The sequence below is a fragment of the Musa acuminata genome, chromosome BXJ2-4, assembly GCF_036884655.1.
Source record: "Musa acuminata AAA Group cultivar baxijiao chromosome BXJ2-4, Cavendish_Baxijiao_AAA, whole genome shotgun sequence".
Lineage (NCBI taxonomy): Eukaryota > Viridiplantae > Streptophyta > Magnoliopsida > Zingiberales > Musaceae > Musa > Musa acuminata.
The window spans coordinates 6108238-6131809 of NC_088341.1; the positions used below are offsets into that span (position 1 = coordinate 6108238).

Below are 23572 nucleotides of genomic sequence, written 5' to 3' on the forward strand. Positions count from 1 at the left end.
TTTATTTTCTTATCGAGAGTAAGTTGGGCCATTCCCTTCGAAGATTAGAAAGTCATCAAAATGACGATTGGATAGTTTTTGATGTCCTCCATCCGGTGTGGAAAATACATAAACTAATCTTGTAAGATAAATGTTCTCCATTTGTTGTTTGGGGAATACTACTTTAAGTATTTGATATATGTTAGTAGGATAGTTGATTTTTAGATATGTATTTATTTTATAGTTGACTTATAAGGGTTCTTGCTAAATTTTTTAAAATTTTATTTTTTAGAATAATCTCCAACTAACACTAGATCGGATTTGAATGTAAATATTCATTCATCAACTATTAGGTAGAATTAGTTAGATTTTATTTTTGAATTGATATAATTCTCAATAAAATCTATGAATACGTTTTTTACTTTTATTTTAATAAATAATAAATTATAATATATATATATATATATATTATAGTAAAGTGATGTTTGACTGATTTCCGATATTGTAATGCTGTAAAGAAAATTCCATAATTAAGTAGGGAGTTAATCCATGAGCAATTATTTAAAATCATATCTTATTATTGAGACGAGGGTGTTAAAATGTATCAGGTTCAATACCAGCATAATGTTTGCCCGATGTCTGATGTAGCATAAGTCATCCATGTGTCATACTTTGCTATCATAACATAATGCAATTAATACAACAGAGGTGCCTCTAATTAGTTTTTTACCACTAACAATTAATGACACTCTGAATAAATATTTTCATGATATACTTAAACAGTTTGAATCATGATTGATTTCAATTAGACTAATGATTAGTTTAGATGTAATGACCAGTGTCTATGTCAAGTATAAATTTTATATTGATTTGGGTTCGGATGACATGAAATTTAGATTAAGTTGCAGACAAATCATTTGCCGATTAGTCTTAATAATTAGGTCATATGGATTGGATCAAACAATTGAATCTCACTTTTTGGGATCTCTATGATAAGTTAAGGTCTAGTCCGTCATAATATTTTTAGTAATATCAAGAAAGTAGTAAAAAAAATTTGTAATTATGATTAAAAAATAATATGTTATTGGTTCTTAAATCAAAGATATATTCAAAATTAAACAAATAAGGATACGTTATTTGAAAAATCTGAAAATGTGAGACATTATTCTGAAAAAAAATCAAAATAAGGTTTTTTATAAATCGCCCTTCTATATTTAAAATAAAAAGGATTTCAAGAAAATCTGAGGATGAGAGGGCATATTCGGATTTTCCGAGAGATGTTCCTAATAATATCATATGTAATTTTGGTATTGAAAAATGATTTTACATATGTTATCCGACGTCTACCAAATATATGTCTTTTTTTTGTTTGATTGGGATATATAATCACTGATTTGAGAGGAATATATATTTATATATATACCCTTTTAATTTCTCGTGACTTATTTTTAACAACAAACTCCACATCCGCCGGCCTCGGGGGAGCTCGTCACCCCTCGCCTTCCGTCCCCCTCCTTTCGATCGTCCTCCCACCATGTGAGCAACTTTCTCTCTCCCCCTTCTTTTCTTCCTTTCTAAAACTATCCTTTCGAACCTGAAATTTCTTGCGCCCGAAGAATCCTTGAATTCTATTGTTGTTCTTCCTCAGGTGGGTCGGGATGCTTCTCAGGCGCCGAAAGATGATGGACTCGAATTGAAGAATTCGAGCTCTACCCGAGTTCGAGGGGTCCGTTTATGTGCGATAGTTGCTGCTAGGGTTGTTCGCTGATGAGATCGTCCCCTCGCCGATTTCTATCCCAAGAAGTCGAGGAGGGGGAATGCTTGTAGACAGCCTGTCGTGGGAGAGAGCATTCGGAGATCGGAGTTGAGGAAATGGGGGCAGGATTGAATCTCTTTGGGCTCCATTTGCACAAGGCGTTATGCGTGGCCCTGATGATTCACCTCCTCTGCGATGCATGCTTGTCGATTAACCTCGAAGGTATGTGTGCATGTTAGTTTCTTGATGCCTTGGTGGGTGTGGTGTTGGCGGTTGATGGTGATATCTTAATAAAGGCTGAATCCATATGAAGGGTTGGCGCTGTTGGAATTCCGTTCTCGAGTGGAGTCTGATCCTTATGGGGCATTGGAGAACTGGAATCCCAGCGACAGCAACCCGTGCAGTTGGACCGGTGTTTATTGCGTCGGTGGTAAAGTTGTGATGTTGTAAGTTCGCTGCCCCTTTGTGCTGCGTTTCTCTTGATAATTTCGTCTGCGGTTCTGTTCTTCGCGACTAAATATAGGCTGTTCGTGGACATGATATACTGCTAGAGGAGAAAACTTTGTGTAATGTGTAATGGGTTGTTAAAACGTATTCATGTATGCAGCCTATCGGTTTGGGATTGGCATATAAATTTTCCTAGTAACTACTATAATATTTAAATAATTTCATTTTGATTACCCTGATCTGTCTAATTTGAATTTGGTGTTTTGAATCAACAACTTCATATTCTTAAACCTTCAACAAAATTTTGTAGCTTTGCTGTGATATCGACTCTTTTTCGAACAGTAACTTCTCCAATGTCTTGCATCCTTTACTTACATGCTAATATGAACATGTTTTTTCTTTCTGCCAACTTTATGACTGAATTCAATTGTTTGTTTTGATTAATCTAATATTAGCTGCCAAACTTCAGCCTAGAGAACCTTCGGTTGAATTGGCTAAGAAGGGTCAACACAGTTAAAATATCCTTTCCTAGTTCATGCCGCTTCAGTTAGATTTAGGCAATAGGTATTCGCTTAGTAAATTAAGGCTTTCAGTGTTGGGAAAAAGTCCAGAGATAGGAGTCATCATGAGAAAATAAAAACTTAATAAGCAGCCAAAATCAAGAAAACTTGGGTGGGGCAGATCATGGAAGCCTTGCTAAGAAAGCTAATTAATTTGTAATGCTGTCAAGTGTTACCATATCTACACAAAGAGCTTGGCATGTTTTCCTATGATTATATATTGTTTTTCACTTTTTTTAACTAATACCATGAAATTGTATTTGTAGGAAGAGATTAACTTAGAAGTTGCATATAATTACTACAAATGGGTGAAAATAACTTGTTTGCTGTTTGCCTATCCTTTTGGTCAATTTTTTCCTGACAAGCATATGGGATGAGAAGATCAACAAGGACCTTGTTAGCAAAACCAGCGCATGCCGCTCAACTTTAAAATACAATTAGAGCATGGTTAAGATTGTTGTGCAGTAAAATAGATCCAGGAGAGTGGCTTCTGATAAAAAAAAAAAATCAAAGGCTATGAAATGTAGGAGAGGATACTACTTCCAAAGATGGTGCTTTCTAGGAACCGTGATTAAAAAATCACAGGAAACAGAAATGGTGTATTGACTTCTTTTTCATGTAGATTGGATATTTAACTTCATTTTTCGAAGCAAAGAACATTGGCATAGAAATATACCAGTTTAATTTTTCATTCATCTTTTTTCTATTGAATTTTCTCCTAGAAAAAAAGAACCTGTTTGTATGTTTCTCATTTCATTTGATTTGCCCAAGATCTAATATGATGCCCATTGGCAGGAAGCTAAAAGAGTTATCTCTGCAAGGAACTTTGGCACCTGAGCTTGGGAAGCTTAGTCACCTGAGAGCTCTGTAAGTTGCATTTTAGTTTCATATCTCACCACAAAAAATCATTGATATGATATGCAGATGGAAAGCATTGTTATAATTGCCTAAGTATAAGAATTGTTGAAAATAGAAGGAACTGTAATTTAATAAGGATATAGTTATAAAGAAGTTCTGGGAATAGTTTGAGTTATTTGAAGAACTTTAGAGCTTTAAAAAAAAGAAATAATATTGATATGTAGGAACTATTTATATTGATAAGGCTGGTTATATTGTGTGAATTATTTCCTTTACCTTTCCATATTCCAATAAATTTTATGCACCATCTCTTATTCTTTGCCTCCCATCAAAATTAATTCCTGATAGCTCCATTTTTAAAATTATTCTTACAGAGGAGTATTACTTGAAAGCACCTATTTAGCATGTTGTAATATTTCCCGCTTCCTTGATGGTAAAATGTTCTCAAGAAACGATTAAGTGGCCACACTTTTCTTTGCTTGTATTAAGGGCTCTTTTGGATGATCCCACTTCTTCGTACATTGGAAATTACATATTTACTATCAAGATCCTTAGAGATTAAAGTCTGTTTCAAGTTTAACAGCTGTCAAGTAATAATCTTAAACTAAATATATAGTGGAATTTCTTCTGTGTAATACTTTCAGCTCTGATAATGTCATCAAACCTTCAGGCCATCCTAGCTCAGTGAAAACAAAGTTAATGTATCCTAATTGTTCCTATTATGTATTAACTAGTTTTCTATCAACAGTATACTTTACAGGAACAAATTTTCTGGAGTAATCCCTAAGGAGATTGGAGGACTAACAAAGTTGGTGCTCTTGGATTTGAGAAGTAACATGCTAAATGGTACAATTCCAAAGGAGATTGGGGAAATGCTATCTCTCAAGCATCTGTGAGTCCACTATTGCAAATATACATGTTTGCTTCATCACCAAGAAAGCTAACAAATGAGGAAATTCTGTTTTTCTTTTTCAGTCTGCTTTGCTATAACAAATTCGAAGGCAGCACACCTTGGATCGAAAATCCCAAATTGCATTTTGATCTGATTCTTGATCAGAACATTTCTTGTGATGCACCTGATGATCTGGGACATGCGAACAGGAAAGCTGGGGATTGGTGAGTTTCTATTTGTTATTTCTAAATGTTTATGGAAATTATGCATATTAATGAGCATCAAGGTAAGTGTGATTATCTTTAAATGAATTTGAGGCTGAAGAATTGCAGTATAAGGTTTGATTTGATCATCACAGTTTTGTACGAGTATAATCTGAATTAAGAACAGAATTTGTTAGCTTCAATATCACAATGCAGTATAGGTACTTTACATAAGCTTCCTCTTCCATTGCAGTCAGGATATATTCAGGCAAGTGTTAGGAGTTAACGATCAACAAAGTAGTAATTGACTATTTCCATATGAAGTCCTGTGTGCTACTGATGAGGTTGAATTTAAGATGAAAGAATAGAAGTGGTCAATAGTAAACAATAATATAGGAGTCAGTTGGTAAAGCTTTTTCTTTTATAAATTTTGATTTTTATATGTGCATCTTTCGTATAACTTATGAACTCGATTTCATATGCTTTTACAATTCTGCTTCCATTGCTGTTATGGTAAAGTTATAAATTATTTTTCTCATATTACCCAAGAAATGGAAGTGGGGTATGGACCGATCAAGAGTTCAGGAAGTGGCTCATCTTTGGTGCATAAGCACAGAAGCAACCTGACATACTTTGTAGTTTACATGCTATTTTGAAATGAAATGAGTTAAGATTTTTATTATGATTCTGATTTTATAAGAGTCAACAATTCAAACAGGTTTTTACTGCATCTTTGATATTGTAGTTCCTGATGCGTTTTTTCTAATGTCACAAAATGCTGGCTGAAGTTTTACTAAAAAGGTTTCATCTTGGACACACTCGGTCTCTATGGTTAGGTTGTTTAGTGGATGCTCATTAAATATTGACTTCTGAATGTTGCAATAGATATTATCGTTAATTAAACATATAGAAAAGAATGATTCAAAAGATATTTAGGTTATCAGTATAAGATGGCCGCCTAGGTTGACTTCCTTATGAGTGCAGGGGATAAGGTAGTTCGACTGTAGATTATATATGAACAGAATCTCTAGAGATGCTCCTGGTCTCCTGGATATGGACTTTGACCTTCTTAATGAAAATGGTCTATTGATTAAGAAAAAGTATGCTGTGATTTAAGAGCTTTGAGTTCATAAAAGTGGGAGCTTGAAACACAAATTCTTTATGTGTATCAGGTTTCTGTTCAAGAAATTTTGGGATGGGCATGAAACCAAGAACCACTATATAGATGAGCATGAAGCCAAGAATCTCTATATTAAAACGAGGGCTCATAATCTTTGTTATGTTATTCTCTTAATACTGTTCATTTTTCTTCTATCCAGTTCCCTATTTTTGCATTTGGCTAATTCTTAGTTTTCATCCTTTACAAGTTTCAATCTCTAAGTATTGAACAGATTTTTTTATTTATGTACTTACTGCTATTAGACATGTATCAGCTTCTGGGAGACTGGCTGGCGAAAACTGAAGAGAATTAACTCCTTTCTGTTCCTGTTTAAAGGGAGAAACATAAAAATCTTTGACACATCATCGCTGTAAGAACTATTCTTATTGCTTGTATTTTTTTCTCAACAATAACTATTCAGATAGCTAATGGTGCAATTTGCTTTAACTATTCCAACTGCAGAAGACTTCTGCTTTTGAGCTTCAGATCCAAAGGACTTTCTCGCGGATATGAGAAAGGAAAGAGTAATCTAGCCAGTAAGTAGAAAGTATTTACTGATGATTGAATATTCTTGTCCTCTAGAATGTTTTTATTACAATAATAATGATACTCTTTCTTGATTTTAGCTGGTTTTGGCGAGCAGTATATAATGTCAGGTATACATATGCATTCTGTTCGCCGTAGCCTGGTTGAAGAAACCAGGAACCTCCATGCTGCTCCTGGAAGCATTGGCCCTGTAAATCAAGTTGTCATTGTTCCACCCACTGCAAGTGGATCGTTCCCTGCAATAAGAGCCAAATCTACACTTGAGCCATCTCCAGCTCCTATAACTCCAAGTCCACTACCCATTTCTCCATCTGTAACTGATCCTGAACCAACACAAAATTCTGTGGCAAATGATCTATCATCAAGTAAAAGATCAGCAACTTGGACATACATTCTTGTCCTTTCAGTGGCTGCTTTACTTCTTGCCCTAGCGGCACTCGTGTATTTGACTTGCCGTAGCAAGGGTGTGGCTGCAACCGGTCCTTGGACAACTGGTCTAAGTGGTCAGTTGCAGAAGGCATTTGTATCAGGTACATCCTCTTTTTCTTACCTTACTTTTGGTCATTATTAATATGATAGTATAATTACTGAAGCTACAACCCTAAATAAACACTTCATGTAATCTGTGTTAGCTGAGAGAAAAGTGCATGTATGATATGTATAAAAATTTAAGTTGTGTGAAATGTTGACTGATATGGTGTTATCAGAATATTCTCAGGGTAACCTTCTCTGTAATATCTTGTTGGGTTGTTTCGTAATGGGTGTACTTCAAGTCAAATTGAAGCACCAAATTAGCTTACTGAATGAAACCTTATTATATTCTGCATAGTTTAGGGAGTACCCAAGACCATACGGTTCCCCCCACTAACCATATGTTTCTGTTCAATGGCACTCTTTCCCCACTGTTGGCAAGGGTGGTTGTGTTCTGTTTCGATTACATATGGAACTGTTACTGAATGAACTAAATATTTTGTTCTTGTGTATATTGACGCACAACTTTCACATATGCAGGGGTGCCAAAATTGAATGCCTCAGAGCTGGAAGCTGCTTGTGAGGATTTCAGCAACATTATTTGCAGCCATCCAGATTTCACTGTCTATAAGGGAACATTATCGAGTGGGGTTGAGGTTGCAGTTGTGTCCACAAGTATCACATCTGCCAGTGATTGGTCGAAGCATTCGGATTTTCTTTACAGGAAAAAGGTTTTCATTCTTGGTATCTTTGAAGCAAAATGCCTTCTCTGGTTAAGTACAAACTGAACACATTATTGTTGTGGTTGGTGCATTGATGTTTCTTTGTCATTTTGGACGTGCAGGTTGACACATTATCTCGTATAAACCACAAAAACTTCGTCAATCTCCTTGGTTACTGCGAGGAGGATGTGCCTTTTGTGAGAATGATGGTCCTTGAATATCCATCCAATGGTACAATCTATGAGCATCTTCATGGTAAGAAAAGTTGATGCATTCGTGTTTGATGAAAGCTTAAGTCAGCAGCAGGTAGTAACAGACCAAACGATTAACGGGTTTTACTTGTGTGTATCAGAAGAATTTGAGCATCTTGATTGGAGTGCTAGAATGAGGCTAATAATGGGGACTGCCTACTGTCTCCAGCACATGCATGAACTGAACCCACCCATATCGCATCCCAAACTGCGCTCAAGCTCCATCCTCATATCAGAAGATTTTGCTGCTAAGGTGACCTCAGTACACATCTTATGGTATCTGTTAGCTTTTCTATCAAGGGATGTTTGATCATACTAGTTGACAGGGAAGACATGCTATGCCATTTTGTCATTGATACGTATGATCAAATGCTGTGGCTATCCGATGCAGGTAACGGATCTCAGTGTTTGGAATGAAATCGTTGCCAAGCAAAAGACTCATGGAGCTGGTGACCTCGATCAGTCTGAATCCCTGTCTGTTGATCCTGCACGCAACGTTCATGATTTTGGAATATTGATGCTAGAAATAGTTTCTGGAAAAGTTCCAAACCCCGAAGAACCAGAATCCCTTCTGAACTTGGTCAGCTCACACATACTTGTCACAGCACTAGAAACTAATGACAACCTTGAACTTTTTCTTGTTCTTGAGTTTTCTGAGAAGTTGTACCACAAATTTTTTTGATCTCATTGGACTAGAAGATGTGGTACGGGATCTAAGATATCTTCTTTTCTGAAACTACAGGTTGCGGAGTACCTAAATGGCAACGGCGGCGCCAGCTCTTTGGTTGATCCTGCTTTGAAAGCCCACAAAGATGAGGAACTCCGTATCATTTCCGAGGTCATCCAAGATTGCGTTAATCCCGACCCACCGAAGAGGCCAACCATGAAGGACGTCACTTCCAAATTGAAGGGAGTGATACCTATTTCACCTGAAGCAGCCATGCCAAGACTTTCTCCACTTTGGTGGGCAGAACTGGAGATCCTGTCCATTAAAGCGAGCTAACCTGGTTTTGTTGCTTGTTCCAGACCTGGATCTCCTCGCTGATTTTGTGCCTCAACTTTGTCTATTTGTCGTCGTTCATCAATGTGAACCTCAACATGCTTATGTCTTTCTCCTCTTCGATGGACGTCCTCTCTCTGGGGATCCATCATCCTCTCATATAGCCATAGCAATCAATCCTGTACCAGAGATCTGCCGCGATGTGCAAGCATCAAGGTGTGTCAATATGGGCTACTACGAACATGAAAACATATCGTCATTGTATTTGCTATTACCACAAGTTGGTTTATTGGGGGGCCGAGACATTCTCTTATAATTTCTATACAACGATTATGGTTGTGGCTATTTTGAGGTCTATCAGGTTATAGACATTTCATCCTTACGATATGTATATCAAATTAAGCTGTTGATACCACCATAAGAGTACACTTCTATGACATGGCCATGTAATCAAGCATGAATCAGTACATCGTCATCATCCCCGCAAGTGGCACTGCCGCCACGTGACGCTTGCCGCTACTACTGCCTTTTTCCATGCATGACAAAAAGCCACCCCATGTCAAGATGGGTGCAGTCTACGTACGTACGTACAATAGACCACAAATATACAAAGTCGCATGAAGCATCAAAGACACATTTAGTTGCTATCTACTGACATCACATTATAAGATATCTCTCTCCTCTTGCTGCTTTCTCTATCTACCGCCTTTGCCATACGGAATGAAAACCGAACTCGTGTCCACCACGATGAACAGACACGATAGTAACCAAACAACATACGAGTCATATAGATTTTACGTACTATTACACCCTAACGCGTGTCTATGGACAAATTCAACATCCACGTTACATGTTATCGTCTCCTCAGCGCATTCACATGATGGCTCTCTCTCTCTCTCTCTCTCTCTCTCTATATATATATATATATATATATATATATATATATATATATATATATATATATATTCGTTTTCTTAGGTCATATACATTGAGTCAATACCTCATCCACCGCGGCCGTGGCTCAGGTCCCGTTGGTGGCCCCACTCGTGGACCGAAAGGTGGAGCTGCTTCCCCGTCGCCAGCAGCTCCACCGCCTGCTTCGGCGTCAGGATGTCCGACAGCAGCGTCCTCGCCGTCTCCAGCCTAAGCCGATCTGCCGCCTCCACCAGACCCGCCATCGCCGCCGCATATGACCCCATCGCTGCCACCACCTCCGCGTCCCCGCGGTCGCCAATCTCACCGCGGGAGGTGTCGCTCCTTCGCCACCTCTGCCGCTCCTTGACGATCGGGAGCAGCGGCCGGTCGGCCAAGTTCTCCTGCAGCGTGGCCACCTGGGACGTGATCCTGTTCTCCTCCAGCAGCGTCGACCGGTGGAGCTCGTTGACGAGGACCAGCTGTGGCGCCGACAGCTCCACCAGCCCTTCGCCGTGGGAGGCGAAGGCGCGGCCGGCGAGGTTGTCGAGGTGGGCCTCGAGGCCGGCGGAGCTGAGGGAGTAGATGAGGCGGATGAACATGGAGGGGCGGCAGCCGCCGACCCAGAGGACGGCTTTCTCGAAGGAGTTACACCAGGGCGGGGCGAAGAAGGCGGGCCCGTCCTCCCGCAGCAGCCTCCGCCGCCGCTCGTAATACTCTTCGTAGTGCCGCACGCTCTTCTCAACTAGCTCCCGGAGCTCCATCTCGCTGCGGGCCCTGCTCCCATTCTGGCTCGATATGGCTTGGAGGAGCTCGTTCAGATCGGCTCCCTGGATTTGGAGCCACTCCTCGTAGCAAGCCAAGAATCGACACTCCATCGTCTCCGAGCTACAAGAAAACAAAACGAGGCTGATTAGTACTTATAGAGGGCGGGGGAGGGAGGAGGTAAAGGCTGAGGCAGAAGAACGGGATAGAGACTGTGAACCCGCGGCCGTCTGTGGGGCCAGAAGTTACGTCATGAAGTTAGCCAAGGCGTGAATCCGTCGAACAAGACAAGACGAGAGGCTTCGGACTTCGAGCTATCAGCCTTTTTATCTCTTTGTTTGTTTCGCCGTCCTCTGTGTTCGAGTCCGTGCTTTCCTCCTTCCAGCTGGAGAGGCGGAGGAGGGGGTTTAGCGTCCCCTGTGGCTCACGAGGAACCCATGGTCGTAGCACGTCGATACCAACGAGGGAGATAGCCCACGTCAGAGCTCTCAGCGTGCCACATCGGGTGGGTCCGTGGCTGACTTGGCAGGGCTCGGTCGTGAGGGACGGCGGTTCCGCTACCCTAAACGGAGGCAAACGGCAAGGGAAAAGCCCGGGCCAGAATCGAGGGTGACGCTAACCGCGCCCGTCGGCGAGAGGTGGTCTCCTGCATGGTTCGTGACAGCAACACCTGTTGGTGCATGCCTCGGTTTTTTATCGGGATGCTTCTGGGCGTACCAACCAAAAAACTAAGCGTTGTAGTTTGGCTTCATCTACATCTGCTGCGACCGAACTGTAAAATCCCAGAAGAACCGATTAAAAGTGGTCACACTACGCAAACGAACAACTTTGCTTCTGTGGGACAGTCGAAGACGATCGAATATGGTAACAAAATTATTTACTTGCATTACGAAGGAAAACAGCAGCAGAGCAATGAACACATACGGGCATACACTACTGGTCTTTGCCAAAAACAAAAAAACTATTGGTTCATTCTGGAACTCTCTCTCTTTTCTGTACAATATATATTTACATAAGGACCATATTTTGATTAAGGATGTACATCACAACCAACTACTGGGGAGATACGACTTCCAAGTTCCCAACAAGTACATGCAAGTCTCAGCAGATCTACTAAGCACCTAATAACGAACGAATAACGTCATTTCACGGTGAGAACAACTTGCAAGTAACAATGGTGAAAAACCTTGCTGGTTCCAGCAAGGTCGAATTCCTTCGTGGCACACGGCATGATTCAAGGTAAGCCAAATGAACACACTACAAAAATTAGAGATCACATCATTAAGAGAATGCTTCCACAAAGCCTGGAAGTACTTGATCATGGAGAGGTAGAACCAGGGAGGATTGATGGTCTGAACCAGATTGCAGCACAAAAGTTCGGGGCACCTTATTGATGACCAAGCAAATACTGAACATCTGGAGGAACTTTCCTCTGCTCCATTTTCAACGGCCCATGAAGCAATCAACGTTTTGGGATCAAAGAACCTACACATATAAGCCCAAGTACAGAGAAACAAATTAGTTACGATACAATAAGCATAAGGTAAATAAACATGAAGGACAACAGAGGTGTATAAGAAATAACTGAGAAGGAAGAAGGCAGAGAAAAAAAAAACAAGGAAATCATCATTCCAACTATAGTTACTGTTAAATACACCAAAGACAAAAATAAATCTCTCACCTTTTTCATTTTGACACCCGAAATTAAAAAGGAAGAACAAAAGTAAAATAGACAAAAGAACCTCTTTAAATGTGTTCTTTTTAGTTTTTATGTATAGATTAAAAAAAAGTAACTTGAACCGAGGAGACAGATGGAGAAAAAGCACAGTTAATCAACCACTCCTATAGAAGCAAGAATGAGCTGCCAAGCATATCCCATTTGGTAGAAGGACAACCCTGTTGTGGGAAGTCCCAGGTTACTTGCCAAAATTTCTGGCAAAAGACCTGAGCATCTGGTTCGATCATTAAACCAAATGGAGAGGCACTCTCCTAAGGTACAGGCAATTTAAGTACCATGATATATTTCTAAAGAACTAATACTATCTTAAGCTTTTTCTTTGTTAAAGATATATGATGAACACTTACATCTCTATTTGTAGTCTTGTAGTGCTCATCTGTACAGTCTCATTGTTCCCAGCTATGATATTTCAAAGCTGTCTGACTTACTCATCACTGCAATTTACACTTGAGAGAACTACTGCCGAAGCTTTGAAGTTTTATCTGCCCCACCCTCCACCTGACCAAAGAGCTACTTCAGTCAGAGGAAAAAAAAGAACTATTCTAGCTACCAGATAGTGAAATGTATCTTGGAGTCTATAATGTACTCCAAAAAAGGTAACTGTCAATAATCTCATTGGTACTCTTAACAATTAAAAGTAAACCTCATTACTTATAGTATCTGAACACTTGTGTGAACATGATCTTGACATGGCATGGTGCCTAGAGTTCCAGCCATTAAAAAGCACCATTGTGCCAAGAAAAGGTTAATGAGACCAAGAAGCCATATGATATCTCCGCTTCCCCTGTCAGTTAGGTTCTGAGTTGTCATAATTTGACTAACACATCCAAGATATCTTTCAATTAGCAATATGTATATAGAACTCCTGCCAACCAGAATGTGTCTCCTACATCTCCTCGAGGTAACATATATCTCCTGTTGCAAAATCTGATAATTCTATACAACAGACCCATCTCAATGTTGGGGAAAATCTTCACTCGTTTTTCTCCTCATCATTGCCTCTCAAGTCCGGTGGAAACCATCTTTAAAGATCAAACTCAGTTAATAACCAGAATCAAAGAAATCGCCTAGAAACATGTGCTGATTTGCAAAAGGCAACCATAACATCCTTGCTAGATAAAAATCAGCAAATACGCTGAGGTAATAAAGTTCACAAATGTTCATTCACAACTCTAGTATAAGAAGAGTAGCTGACTTTTCTGAACACAGAAGCAACATTACTCTGAAAACTGTTTTGTAACTGGAGTTAGCTAATGAGCACCAAATTCTTTTATAAACACTTTGAACAATTTTAATTTGTATCTTTAGCTTCTGAACGGTTGCTGACTTCCAAAATGTGAGTTTAATTTAACATGAAGATATAACAAGACATGTTCCCCACGTCTAAATATCAGTGTCCACATACTATTTTGGATATCTCATGGTCATTGAGATACTGAAAATAGTAACAAGATGCAATTGTATAGTTTTTGTTCATGTATGCTAGTTTATCTATCTCATAACAGAACCCTGCCGAGGTTTAGCTGAGATACACCATATTTTGTAATTATTTTATTTTACTATTATTAATTTTGCCTGTGCTTTTAAGGTTTTTGAGTTGTACATCCTACATCACTTACGGTAGTGACAAGTACAGGATGGGCTATCACAAAAAACATGCTACAGTAGTTGTTTCTATTTTCAATACTCTAATTTCACTTTTAAAATGCTACTGTGTCTTAACCATGACAAATCATCATCAATATTATCCTAGAGTGGAAACTATGGTCAAGGGAAATAATAGGTGTCCTATTCCATTTCCCACTTCTAGAACTTCACATCAAGCAATCCTAGGGCCTTCCAATGTAAACTTTCACATTTGATGGGATATATAACCATGGGGGTATACCAGTAGGTCTCTCTGATCAACCATTCATCAAATGTGCCCACAGCATCATCAGCATGGCAGCTAGCTAACATGGCTCGATTCCATTACAACTATGCATGACTAACATTAAATTGCAAATAGCAGCCATGCTGTCAGCATGTGCAGATGCTTACATTTGCAGAAAATGTTAGGCGTTTTGACAAAGACATTCCCACATTAGAGCCATACATGACAACATGTCTAATACGGCTCTTATATCGTTTGTCATGAGTAATCAAATGAGATAACTGACCCATTAATTTATTGAGCATGTACTACTTGCTCAAAGTGCTCAGGTTCAAGTTATCAAATTTTTATAAGTCACTATAAGTCTTTGTCCACTTTCGATGTGAGATGAAGTCGGATAGTATATAACATGAAAATATAATATATTAAACTTGATACATGTATAGTGCATAAAATATGTTTAACAAAATGTATACTTACTTCCGTACCACTGTCTAGAGGATCATAGGAGAAAAAGATCACACTAAGATTTTTATTGAACAATTTTCAAATGCTGAATTATATCATCAAACTATCTCAAGTTTAATATAGAGATAGATGAACAGTTGACACTACAATCAGCAACACTGCTGAAAAGTACAAATGTATCTTCCAGGGAACTTCTGGGAAATGCCGAGGGCTTGAAACTTTGTATTAATAAATCCAAAGAAAAGTGAATTATTTTACAGATTTATTGATTATCAACCAATGTTAAAGAAGGCACAAAAAATGTGAAGGCTCTATTTGCAAGATTAACTTGCTCTAGAAAAGCAAGCAGTAATATTCTCCAAGTGGAATAGACCATTATCAATAGATAATTTATTCCAAACAAAACGATAAAAAGGGAACTTCCTGATAAACACTGCATTTCTTTTCTAGTAAAATCATGGAGCATATGATCCTAGAAGCATTTCAATCTTGTTAGATTCAATCAACTTATAAGACTTTCCAAAAGCTTTTGCTTGAGATTTTTTAAACTAACACATGATAAGCAACTTTAGTTTCCTCAGTTTTTTGAACTAACACTGTTGGGCAAGAAGCAAAATTATGAAACGGAAACTGCATAACAATATGAACCACATATGGCTGAAAAGAGGAGCATCAAAAGGCAGAGAAGCACTTACTTTTCCTTTTACCTTTTTTATTATTACATGCTGGTGTTAGTTTTGAGAACGGGAGGCGACTCGTAAACAAGGTGTTTTAACCCGGGCTTGAGCTCCTTGTTGCAGAACTCTTCATACTCTTCTCCATCCCCAGCCTTTTTCTTTACCTCGACCACAACCATTGAAGGTGTGAGCTCGTATATGTCCACACCGATGGTCAATGGGCCCTTCTCACCCTCTCTCGTTCCTTCCAAGCTGATCCGGCAATCCTTCCTCCTAACCTTGAAGCTCACGACCTTTGCAATCTCCTCCAATTTCGATACGATGTCCGAAACGGGCTCCTTGGACAGGAACCTGGTCATCTCCCCTGTTTCTTCAAACAATCCGGAGAGGTCAAAGCCCCTGGAGAAAGATATGATATCGAATGCGTTAAGGCTCGGTGGCCTTGGCAGTGTCTGGAGCTGCTCATCGGAGAATGTTGCCGGGCAGGAAGCGACCGAGCAGTCCGATTCTGATCCTGATTCGTATGTCTCATCCGGCTTAGGTTCATCACTCTGCACTTCGTCATCTGCTGGATCATCGAAGCTATGTAATTGGTTGTCTTCGATATAGAATCGGACATGCCGGAACCCTTTCTTGAACCAGGGATTCTCCATGATCTCCGGGATGGTGATTCTGGTTTGGGGATTGACATCGAGGAGGCGGCGGAGGAGGTGGACGAGGTCCTGCGAGAACCACCGGGGGCACCGGAAGGTGCCTTTGTAGATCTTCCGGTACATGGCCACGATGCTGCGGTCGTGGAAGGGGAGATAACCCGCCATGAGCACGAAGAGGATGACGCCACAGGACCAGACGTCGACCTTGGCGCCGTCGTAACCCCTGCGGGAGAGCACCTCGGGCGCCACGTAAGCCGGCGTGCCACAGAAGGTGTGGAAGAGCCCGTCGCCGCGCATCTGTTCAGCCACCGCAGACAGTCCGAAGTCGGAGACCTTGAGATCACCGTACTCATCCACGAGGAGGTTCTCCGGCTTGAGGTCTCGGTGGAAGACGCCACGGGCGTGGCAGAAAGCGACGGCCGAGATCAGCTGCTGGAAGTATCGGCGGGCAGTATCCTCGAGTAGGCGGCCCTTGGAGACGCGGGAGAAGAGCTCGCCGCCGCGGACGTACTCCATCACGAAATAGATCTTGCTCCTGGTGGCCATGACCTCGAAGAGCTGGACGATATAGGGGTGGCGGACGCGGCGGAGGATGGCGATCTCGCGCTTGATGTGAGCGACGAGGCCACCCTTGAGGATCATCTCCTTGTCGAGGGCCTTGATGGCGACGAGCTCATTGGTGTTCACGTCGCGAGCGACGTAGACCTTCGCGAAGGTTCCGGCGCCGAGGAGCTTGCCCACCTCGAAGCGCCCCAGGAGGAGGCCACCGTCCTTCTTCCCCCTCTTCTCGTGCTCGCTCGTCGTCGTCGGGGCCGTCTCCGCCATAGAAGATCGGATGTGCCAACCCTTGTTCGCCTTCGTCTTCCTCCTCAAAGCATCTGATGCGGATCTCGTTCTCTTCCCCTCTTTAATGGCGCCAATCTATTTGTTAATGTCGTTACAACGGGGTTTGAGGGATGAGAAGCGTCGCGGAAATATCGAGTGCCATATAAAGGGGAGGGCGAGGGCGTCCGCGGTGGAAGGATGGCTTCTCCGAGACGAAGGAAACGTGACGGCGGTGACGGGAAACGGCAAGCCGTCTAAGGTAACGACAGCGGACAAGGAAAGCTGTTTCCTTGTTCCGTCTTCCGGTCAAACCCTGTGATTGGCCGTCACAAAATAGAAAAGCAACACAACCTCTTCGTCGGTACCCCATGCTCTTCGTGATAGAAAGAAAAGAAACCGACGCGTGGCGCCCACTTTTCTGGATGGTGTCGACTTGGGTACATCAAAATTGAGGCGCTTAATGCTGTTCGTTAGATGCGGTGGATCTTGCTCGGGTGGGGGCCGCAGCCGGGACGGACAGCTGGAGGGGAGTAATCTGGTTAAGGGTATCTCCCCGCGAGCGACCGATATGTTACTCCGTTTATCGCTTGCGCGACTCATCGAACCGACTTCCTGTAGGCGCAACGACGGGAACGTGGGAACCACATACCAATCTCACCAATCATAAGTGGGAGAAGGATAGGGGTACGTGAAAACCACGTACGTGAATCTAACGAGAAAAATCGGAAAGCAATTGAGAACACCTGGAATTGCTATCGCCAGATGCCACGCGGCCGGAAACTACGGTGGAACAGCGTGACTTAAAAGTTTGGCTACCCGTTTACCGATTACCCGAAATTAACGGGTTCAATTTTCGACTACCGATCCAATGACTGAAACGAATAATATGCTTTCATATCTCATGGAAATTAATAAATAAAATAAAATGAAAGAGAAATCAATGTCGTTCCAAAGATTATAGTAGGAAAACAATTAGAATAACAGACGCCCTTTTGTCTGAATATTTTAAGATAATATGCTTAGCATAATCGAACTTATCACTCATTAAAATAAAGGCTTTGATAGCTTATCATAAAATTCTCGACTTCGATTCTGTCTTCTCTACTTATCGTTTGAAATTGTGAATTATATGAGATACTAATTATCATTGCATAGAAAAATACACTATAAGATTATTGGAAGTCATAAAGTAAATAAAAAATCCGTCTTCGCTATCCGTGCGCACGGGGAGGTCAGATCAGAAGGTCGGCAGAAGACCACGACTTTTAAAGCTATATATATGTATATATCAGCAGCATCATCACCGACCTAACCGACATTCGTGATGATCATTTAATGCCACAAAATTAAATTGACATTTTTATAGTTGATGATGAAAAAATAATGTTGGCAATAAATGAGGCATAGCGTATGCATCAACGCAAGAGAAGTTTGAATTACTAATTCCATGTTCGAATAATATAATTCCATTTGGCAATGTTGGATCATCCATCAATCACTAAATAATTCCGATCCCAAACTTTATATGAGTCCACAGTCAACGCAGGGGATGAGGTCAACACATGGTCGGTGCTAAACGTGCCAAAGTTGATTTCTTATTTTGGACCCGAAGTTGATTTCCACCTCAAAGCAACATAGAAAGTATCAATTACAAAAATGAAAGCTAAACAAAAATACTTTGTCAAAGAGTAAAGAAGGAAGTGCAGATTAGATTATCTTTATTTCGTCAATTATTATTTGTATAAAAAATTTAAAAATGAAGAATAAAGATATCAGATGTGAAATATTTAAACTCAAACTAATGATAATAAATTATGAAAAAATATTCATTAATTATTAGTTTGAGCAACTTAAGTCCGATCTCCATGTCGAATAATTTAATTCAATTATTGCTCAATTTGGGAAATTGGGATGTCATATGACTCGCAATTTCTAAGTTTTAGATGTGGATCTTATCATCATACGATATTTGGTAAAAGGTGCTGACCATTTCATCGGTGAATTAATTGACGCTGAGCTTATCTTGGCCCTTATCCCAATATAAGATAGACAATAAACTCATTTATAAGTTTATATTATTTTAATTAATAGCATGAAAAGAGGTTAAGAAAGATGTAAGAAGATCTTAACAAAAACTATAAATAAGTATTTAAACATTTTAAATTTAATTAAGTATATAATCTTTTAAAAATCTATATAGTTGGGACCTATGGTCTTATTATTATTATTATTATTGTTGTTATTATTATTATTATATTATTATAAATTATTTAACATAAATAATTAGTATTAGCAATAATAAGAAGAGGTTAACCTTTTTTTAATGCATGAATATTAATAAGATGGAAAAGGATATATATGGTATATAAAATTCATGACATATATGACGCAAGCAAAGAATATGATTTTTTTTTCTCTTTTTGCTCTATTTGGATTGAAGAGTGGTAATGGAAATGTGAATATAATACTTGGAAGTGGAAAATTCTGAAATCAACAATCAGAATTAGTAAAAGGAATAGTACACATAGTTAGTATATCTATGATGACTAATGCCAATGATGTCCTTTGAAAATTGTTCATGTAAAATGATGAAAGAAAGAACAATGTTACAAGCAAAATTATTGTAATCATCTATGAATTTTTTTCTTCCTTAATATAAATCTATTATCATAAATAATATATTAATTTATTTAAATTATTAACCTTCTTGTTTATACAGTATGATGAAGGAAATGATTAAAATTAATTTTGGATAAATTAGAAACTTTGTTAATTAATTAAATTAATAATTTATTTATTTCTTAATGAGTGATGTGATTTTTAGAAAATAAATAGTTTAGATTTTATTTGCCACATACCTTTAGACTCCTCTTCTTATATCCTTTTAGACTGCAGCTTTGCATAGGCCTACTGGGCAGCCTTACAGCAACACTTACACTTCCATTTTCACCTTTTCTCTTCCTGGTTTCAGGGAGTCTGGATAGTTGAGGATCCCTCTCTCGATAGTTCTTCCCGTGATAGGCTCCTTAGCATCATTGCTACATCCTTTCGGTTTTCGTGGAATAATCAAAATGACGACGTCGATGTTTCTTCGCTCTCAAGGAAAGCTCTGCTCATTATCAATGACTACTTTGAGTCCTCCTACGACCCTAAGGGCCCTTATGACACTACCCAAAAGAAGAAGATGCTGCAAGACAATTTAGCCTATTACAAAACCCAAAAAAAAGAGAAAAATCAGTGATCTCCCTTTGTTTTCGGCCTAATGCATCCACGGCAGCGATTCTTCTTCATCTGTCTACCACTGTCTCTCCTCCCATATATAATTTCCTCTAGCAGAATTCTTGTTATGTCTCCAACCCTAGTGTGCTTACTCGCATGCTGTTCTTCGAGTTCAGCAAAACATACTGGATTTTATGCAGTTCCAGCTCTAGCCTTTCTATCTTATCTGATTCCCTTCTTGCTTGTTCTGCAATTTGCCGTCTTCTCCGCTGCCACCATCTTCAGAGTTTGTGTCCATACTATCCGAGTTTTTCAACTTCTTGTTTGTATCAATTAGCTCAGTGGCAGCTCCTTCAGCATCATTTAACTGTACATAAATTGTGTTAAATCTTAAACTTGCAGGAAGCTTCCCCAGTTGAGAGCTTTCCATTTTCATCTTCAAATCCTTCACATTAGTTTCGAGATCTAAGAACTTCTGCAAGTCAGTTTGAAGCCTTTCGATGACTCTTTTGGCCATTCTTGTTGGGTTGCCAAAGCTCTATTCGGCATCTCTAACATGTCAACACTCGACTCCTTCTCAAACCACCAGCTCTGGAGAAGTATATTCACTTTTTTATTCATATGTAGATTCTGTGGATATTCACTTTTCCGGTTGCTGCAATCTCTTTCACCTGCATACCATAATTGATCATCAATTTCAATCGCCCTTGTATCATAAGAACAAATAGTCCTACAGTGCAAAGAACTTGACTCCTGGTCGAGTTTGTTATCTTTCGTCATTTGCCCCTGCCGATCTCCACATATCGAATCTAAGCTTTAACGGGCATTGCCCCTCCTAAGGGACTTGGCCACGTGGATCTACGTGTGCCATATTCACCTTGATCCTTGATGGGCGCATTTATTCAGTTGTTTGATGGGCGCTACTATTAGGCTGACAACACACGAGTTTAGTTCATAGTTGACTTTAATAATCGATAGCTCATTTTTCTTTTAATCTAACTCTAGATCTAATAAAGGGGGTGCGGTTATTGTGAAAAATTAGGAGAAAAAACTACAGCAACAACGCAGGAAACTGCAGCAGAGGCAGAAAAATTATAGTAGTAACTTGATTAAAAAAAGGAGAAAATGACAGAAAAATAGGAGAAGGAAAGGGAAGAAGATAAGAATAATATAGAGAGACTATTCTCAATTATCCAGTATTCTTATCTCAGGTTAGATTATATCTAAAGTAGATTCTTGTTATGATTACTTGGGAAGATTTTGGATATTGCACAGTAACATAATCCTTGTATCCCAGTTATTCTCTTGAGATCGTTGCTTAGGTTTTGGACAAAAGATTCTGAGATTTGTATATTTATTATTCTTGTAGTAAATTATCTCTGGTTTGTCCCGTAGTTTTTACCTTTCACGTTGGAAGGGTTTTCCATGTAAATCTTAATATCCTATTTGATTATGATTTTCATTTAATTCTGTTATATGTTACGACCTGTTTGTATTTATTCGTATATAAACATTTATTTCTATTTTTATCCAATCAGCCACATAGCATGTCATGTTAGTCTAAGCATCCGACAACAAGACAATTAGGTAAAAGATCACCCAAGCACTATAAATAACCCCCAAACTCATTTGCACTCTTCACGCCTTCTGTCATTCTCAGAACCTTTAGGCCTTCGTACACTCAAACCTTTAGTATTTTAAAGTACTTGAATCATTCGGACTTTCAAGCTTAAAACAATTTTGAATGTCTTCCTCAAATAGATTAACCCCTTCATCTGACTATAACTCGGATGATTCTTCGATCCCGTCATTGCCTTCGGCATCGATTTCCAAAACTTCATCCTTTAGTGAAGGGGTTGAGCGAGGCCTAGCTCATAGAGGCTAGAATCAGCCCCTCCCCTCGGGGTCAATATCTGAAATTGTTTCTCCCGCTTCTTTTGTTGAGTGTGTAGTGTGTACTAACATATCTCCTATGCATAAATGGATCTCCTAACAAATATTTTCTTCTTTGTTAAGGCTTTCGAACCCCCCCCCCCCCCCCTCCCCCCCCCCAATGCTGATGCAAGTAATAGATGGCTAATAGGTCCCTATCAACCCAATGGACCAAGGTAGTCACATGAAGCTAAAGAAGGGACGAGTCACCTTTGGAGATTCACCAGGTGGCTTGGGCTTTGACCCACAATTGGAATTAGGTTGATGAGTTCGAGGCACAACTTGGTATGAGACGTAAAAGTTTCTATAGGCTCCATAGGATCATAGCTTCCCTCGTAAAGCTCAAGGGTTGGCATTCTAAAACCTATTGGCATTGGTTCCTCTATAATGCTAATAAAGAGAGACTTAAAGTAAGAATCAACTTCAGAATACTTTCCCTGCCTTATCTCTTTTTTTATATCCTCTCGCCTCTAGTCTATCTCAAAGAGTTAGACTTGCATCATGGGAGAGAGTTTGGCTGAGCGAGAGTTTGACTGATTGAGCAATTGAATCTCTCGGTCTCTCTACTTGTTGAGAGAGATATTGAGTGGATCATGAGGGGGGTGATCTAGATAATTATTTTCTGGAGACATATCAGCGGTAAGGGGACACAACTTTATAATTATTTAAGAATGTAACATATGTTATGATTATTGTTATATGCGTAGATCGAACAATCACATGTTAAAAATGTAGTGCAGAAGTTTATACTCAACAAAATCATAAGGGTTTCTGTGTTTATTTATTGTTTCTAAATTAGCATTTGTTAGTACCCATGGTTCTTAAAATAATATAGGGTGAATTTTTGAAAAAAAAACCCATAAGTTTCAGAATTTTCAAAATAACACCTCAAGTTTGAAAATTTCCCCTAGAGTATCACTTTTTTTTAAAATGACCATACTATTTATCTAAGTCGACCATCATCCTCTAGCTGAATTGTCGTCCCCCTCTATTGGACCCACCCAATGACTGAGGTATAGTAGCTGCCACCACATCCTGTTAGACCAACGATTGAGTGACCCTTGCCACCCTCACTAATGATGATGAGAGTTAAGGGCTAGGGCTATGCCAGAAATTTTGCTCTGTAAGAAATTATGAAACTTATATACTTTTTATGAGAATTCACCAAATAATATATAGTTTTATTCTTAATTAGGCTATGCCAGGAGATTGTAGATACTTGATCCATTAAATCAGCCTTTTTAAGGTGCCCGTCAATAATAAAATTGAGGAAAATTAAAAATCCAATCTCAATGAGTGGTAGAAAATAAAATATACTATAGGCTTTTTTTTCCTTTAATGTTTCGTAAAGAAAGATTTTCTACTTTTAAAGCGATGATAAGATCAATTTTCACAACCAACAAACTAGAATTACACCAACAATACCTTTTACAGAATAAAAAGGGTGATCACACCTAAAGAAACTTAATCAAAGACTCACGATATTATCCTTAATAACAATGTTACAGAAGTATAGGTTCAATCAACAAAGACCTGATGCGATCCTCAATTACTCGATCGGATTTCCCATGTCCATCTCCGTATTGGTACATGCATTGGGCCATTCGAGGGATATTGATGAACATCATTTTCAGGTTTTCCTCAAATCGAGAAGTGAAACTTTGAT

General features: G+C 39.4%; 3 protein-coding genes across 5 annotated transcripts; 1 reads left to right on the forward strand and 2 right to left on the reverse strand.

Annotated features, from left to right (window-relative positions):
* Window positions 1-1409: 1409 nt before the first annotated feature.
* On the forward strand, window positions 1410-9160 carry LOC135609693 (protein MALE DISCOVERER 2-like). The gene is made up of 14 exons (XM_065103218.1): window positions 1410-1515; window positions 1628-1957; window positions 2049-2181; window positions 3538-3609; window positions 4349-4492; window positions 4576-4716; window positions 6129-6224; window positions 6317-6390; window positions 6481-6930; window positions 7412-7602; window positions 7716-7848; window positions 7946-8097; window positions 8236-8424; window positions 8587-9160. The coding sequence occupies exons 2-14, from the start codon at window positions 1852-1854 to the stop codon at window positions 8845-8847; spliced, it is 2142 nt and encodes a 713-aa protein (XP_064959290.1). The 5' UTR covers window positions 1410-1515; window positions 1628-1851; the 3' UTR covers window positions 8848-9160.
* Window positions 9161-9845: 685 nt separating this feature from the next.
* On the reverse strand, window positions 9846-10634 carry LOC103980910 (protein DOG1-like 3). The gene has a single exon (XM_065106625.1). It carries the CDS (start codon window positions 10632-10634, stop codon window positions 9846-9848), a length of 789 nt encoding a protein of 262 aa, XP_064962697.1.
* An 829-nt stretch (window positions 10635-11463) lies between these two features.
* Window positions 11464-16994, reverse strand: LOC135609694 (CBL-interacting protein kinase 19-like). Of its 3 annotated transcripts, none has more exons than XM_065103220.1 (2): window positions 15308-16994; window positions 11464-12006 (listed from the first exon to the last, which is right to left on the reverse strand). In XM_065103220.1, exon 1 carries the CDS (start codon window positions 16753-16755, stop codon window positions 15319-15321), a length of 1437 nt encoding a protein of 478 aa, XP_064959292.1. In that variant the 5' UTR covers window positions 16756-16994; the 3' UTR covers window positions 11464-12006; window positions 15308-15318. The 3 variants fall into 3 exon arrangements, with proteins under 3 accessions (XP_064959292.1, XP_064959291.1, XP_064959293.1); XM_065103219.1 differs by having other exon boundaries at window positions 15296-16994; XM_065103221.1 differs by lacking the exon at window positions 11464-12006 and adding an exon at window positions 12627-12757 and having other exon boundaries at window positions 15308-16889.
* Between the last annotated feature and the right edge of the window lie 6578 nt (window positions 16995-23572).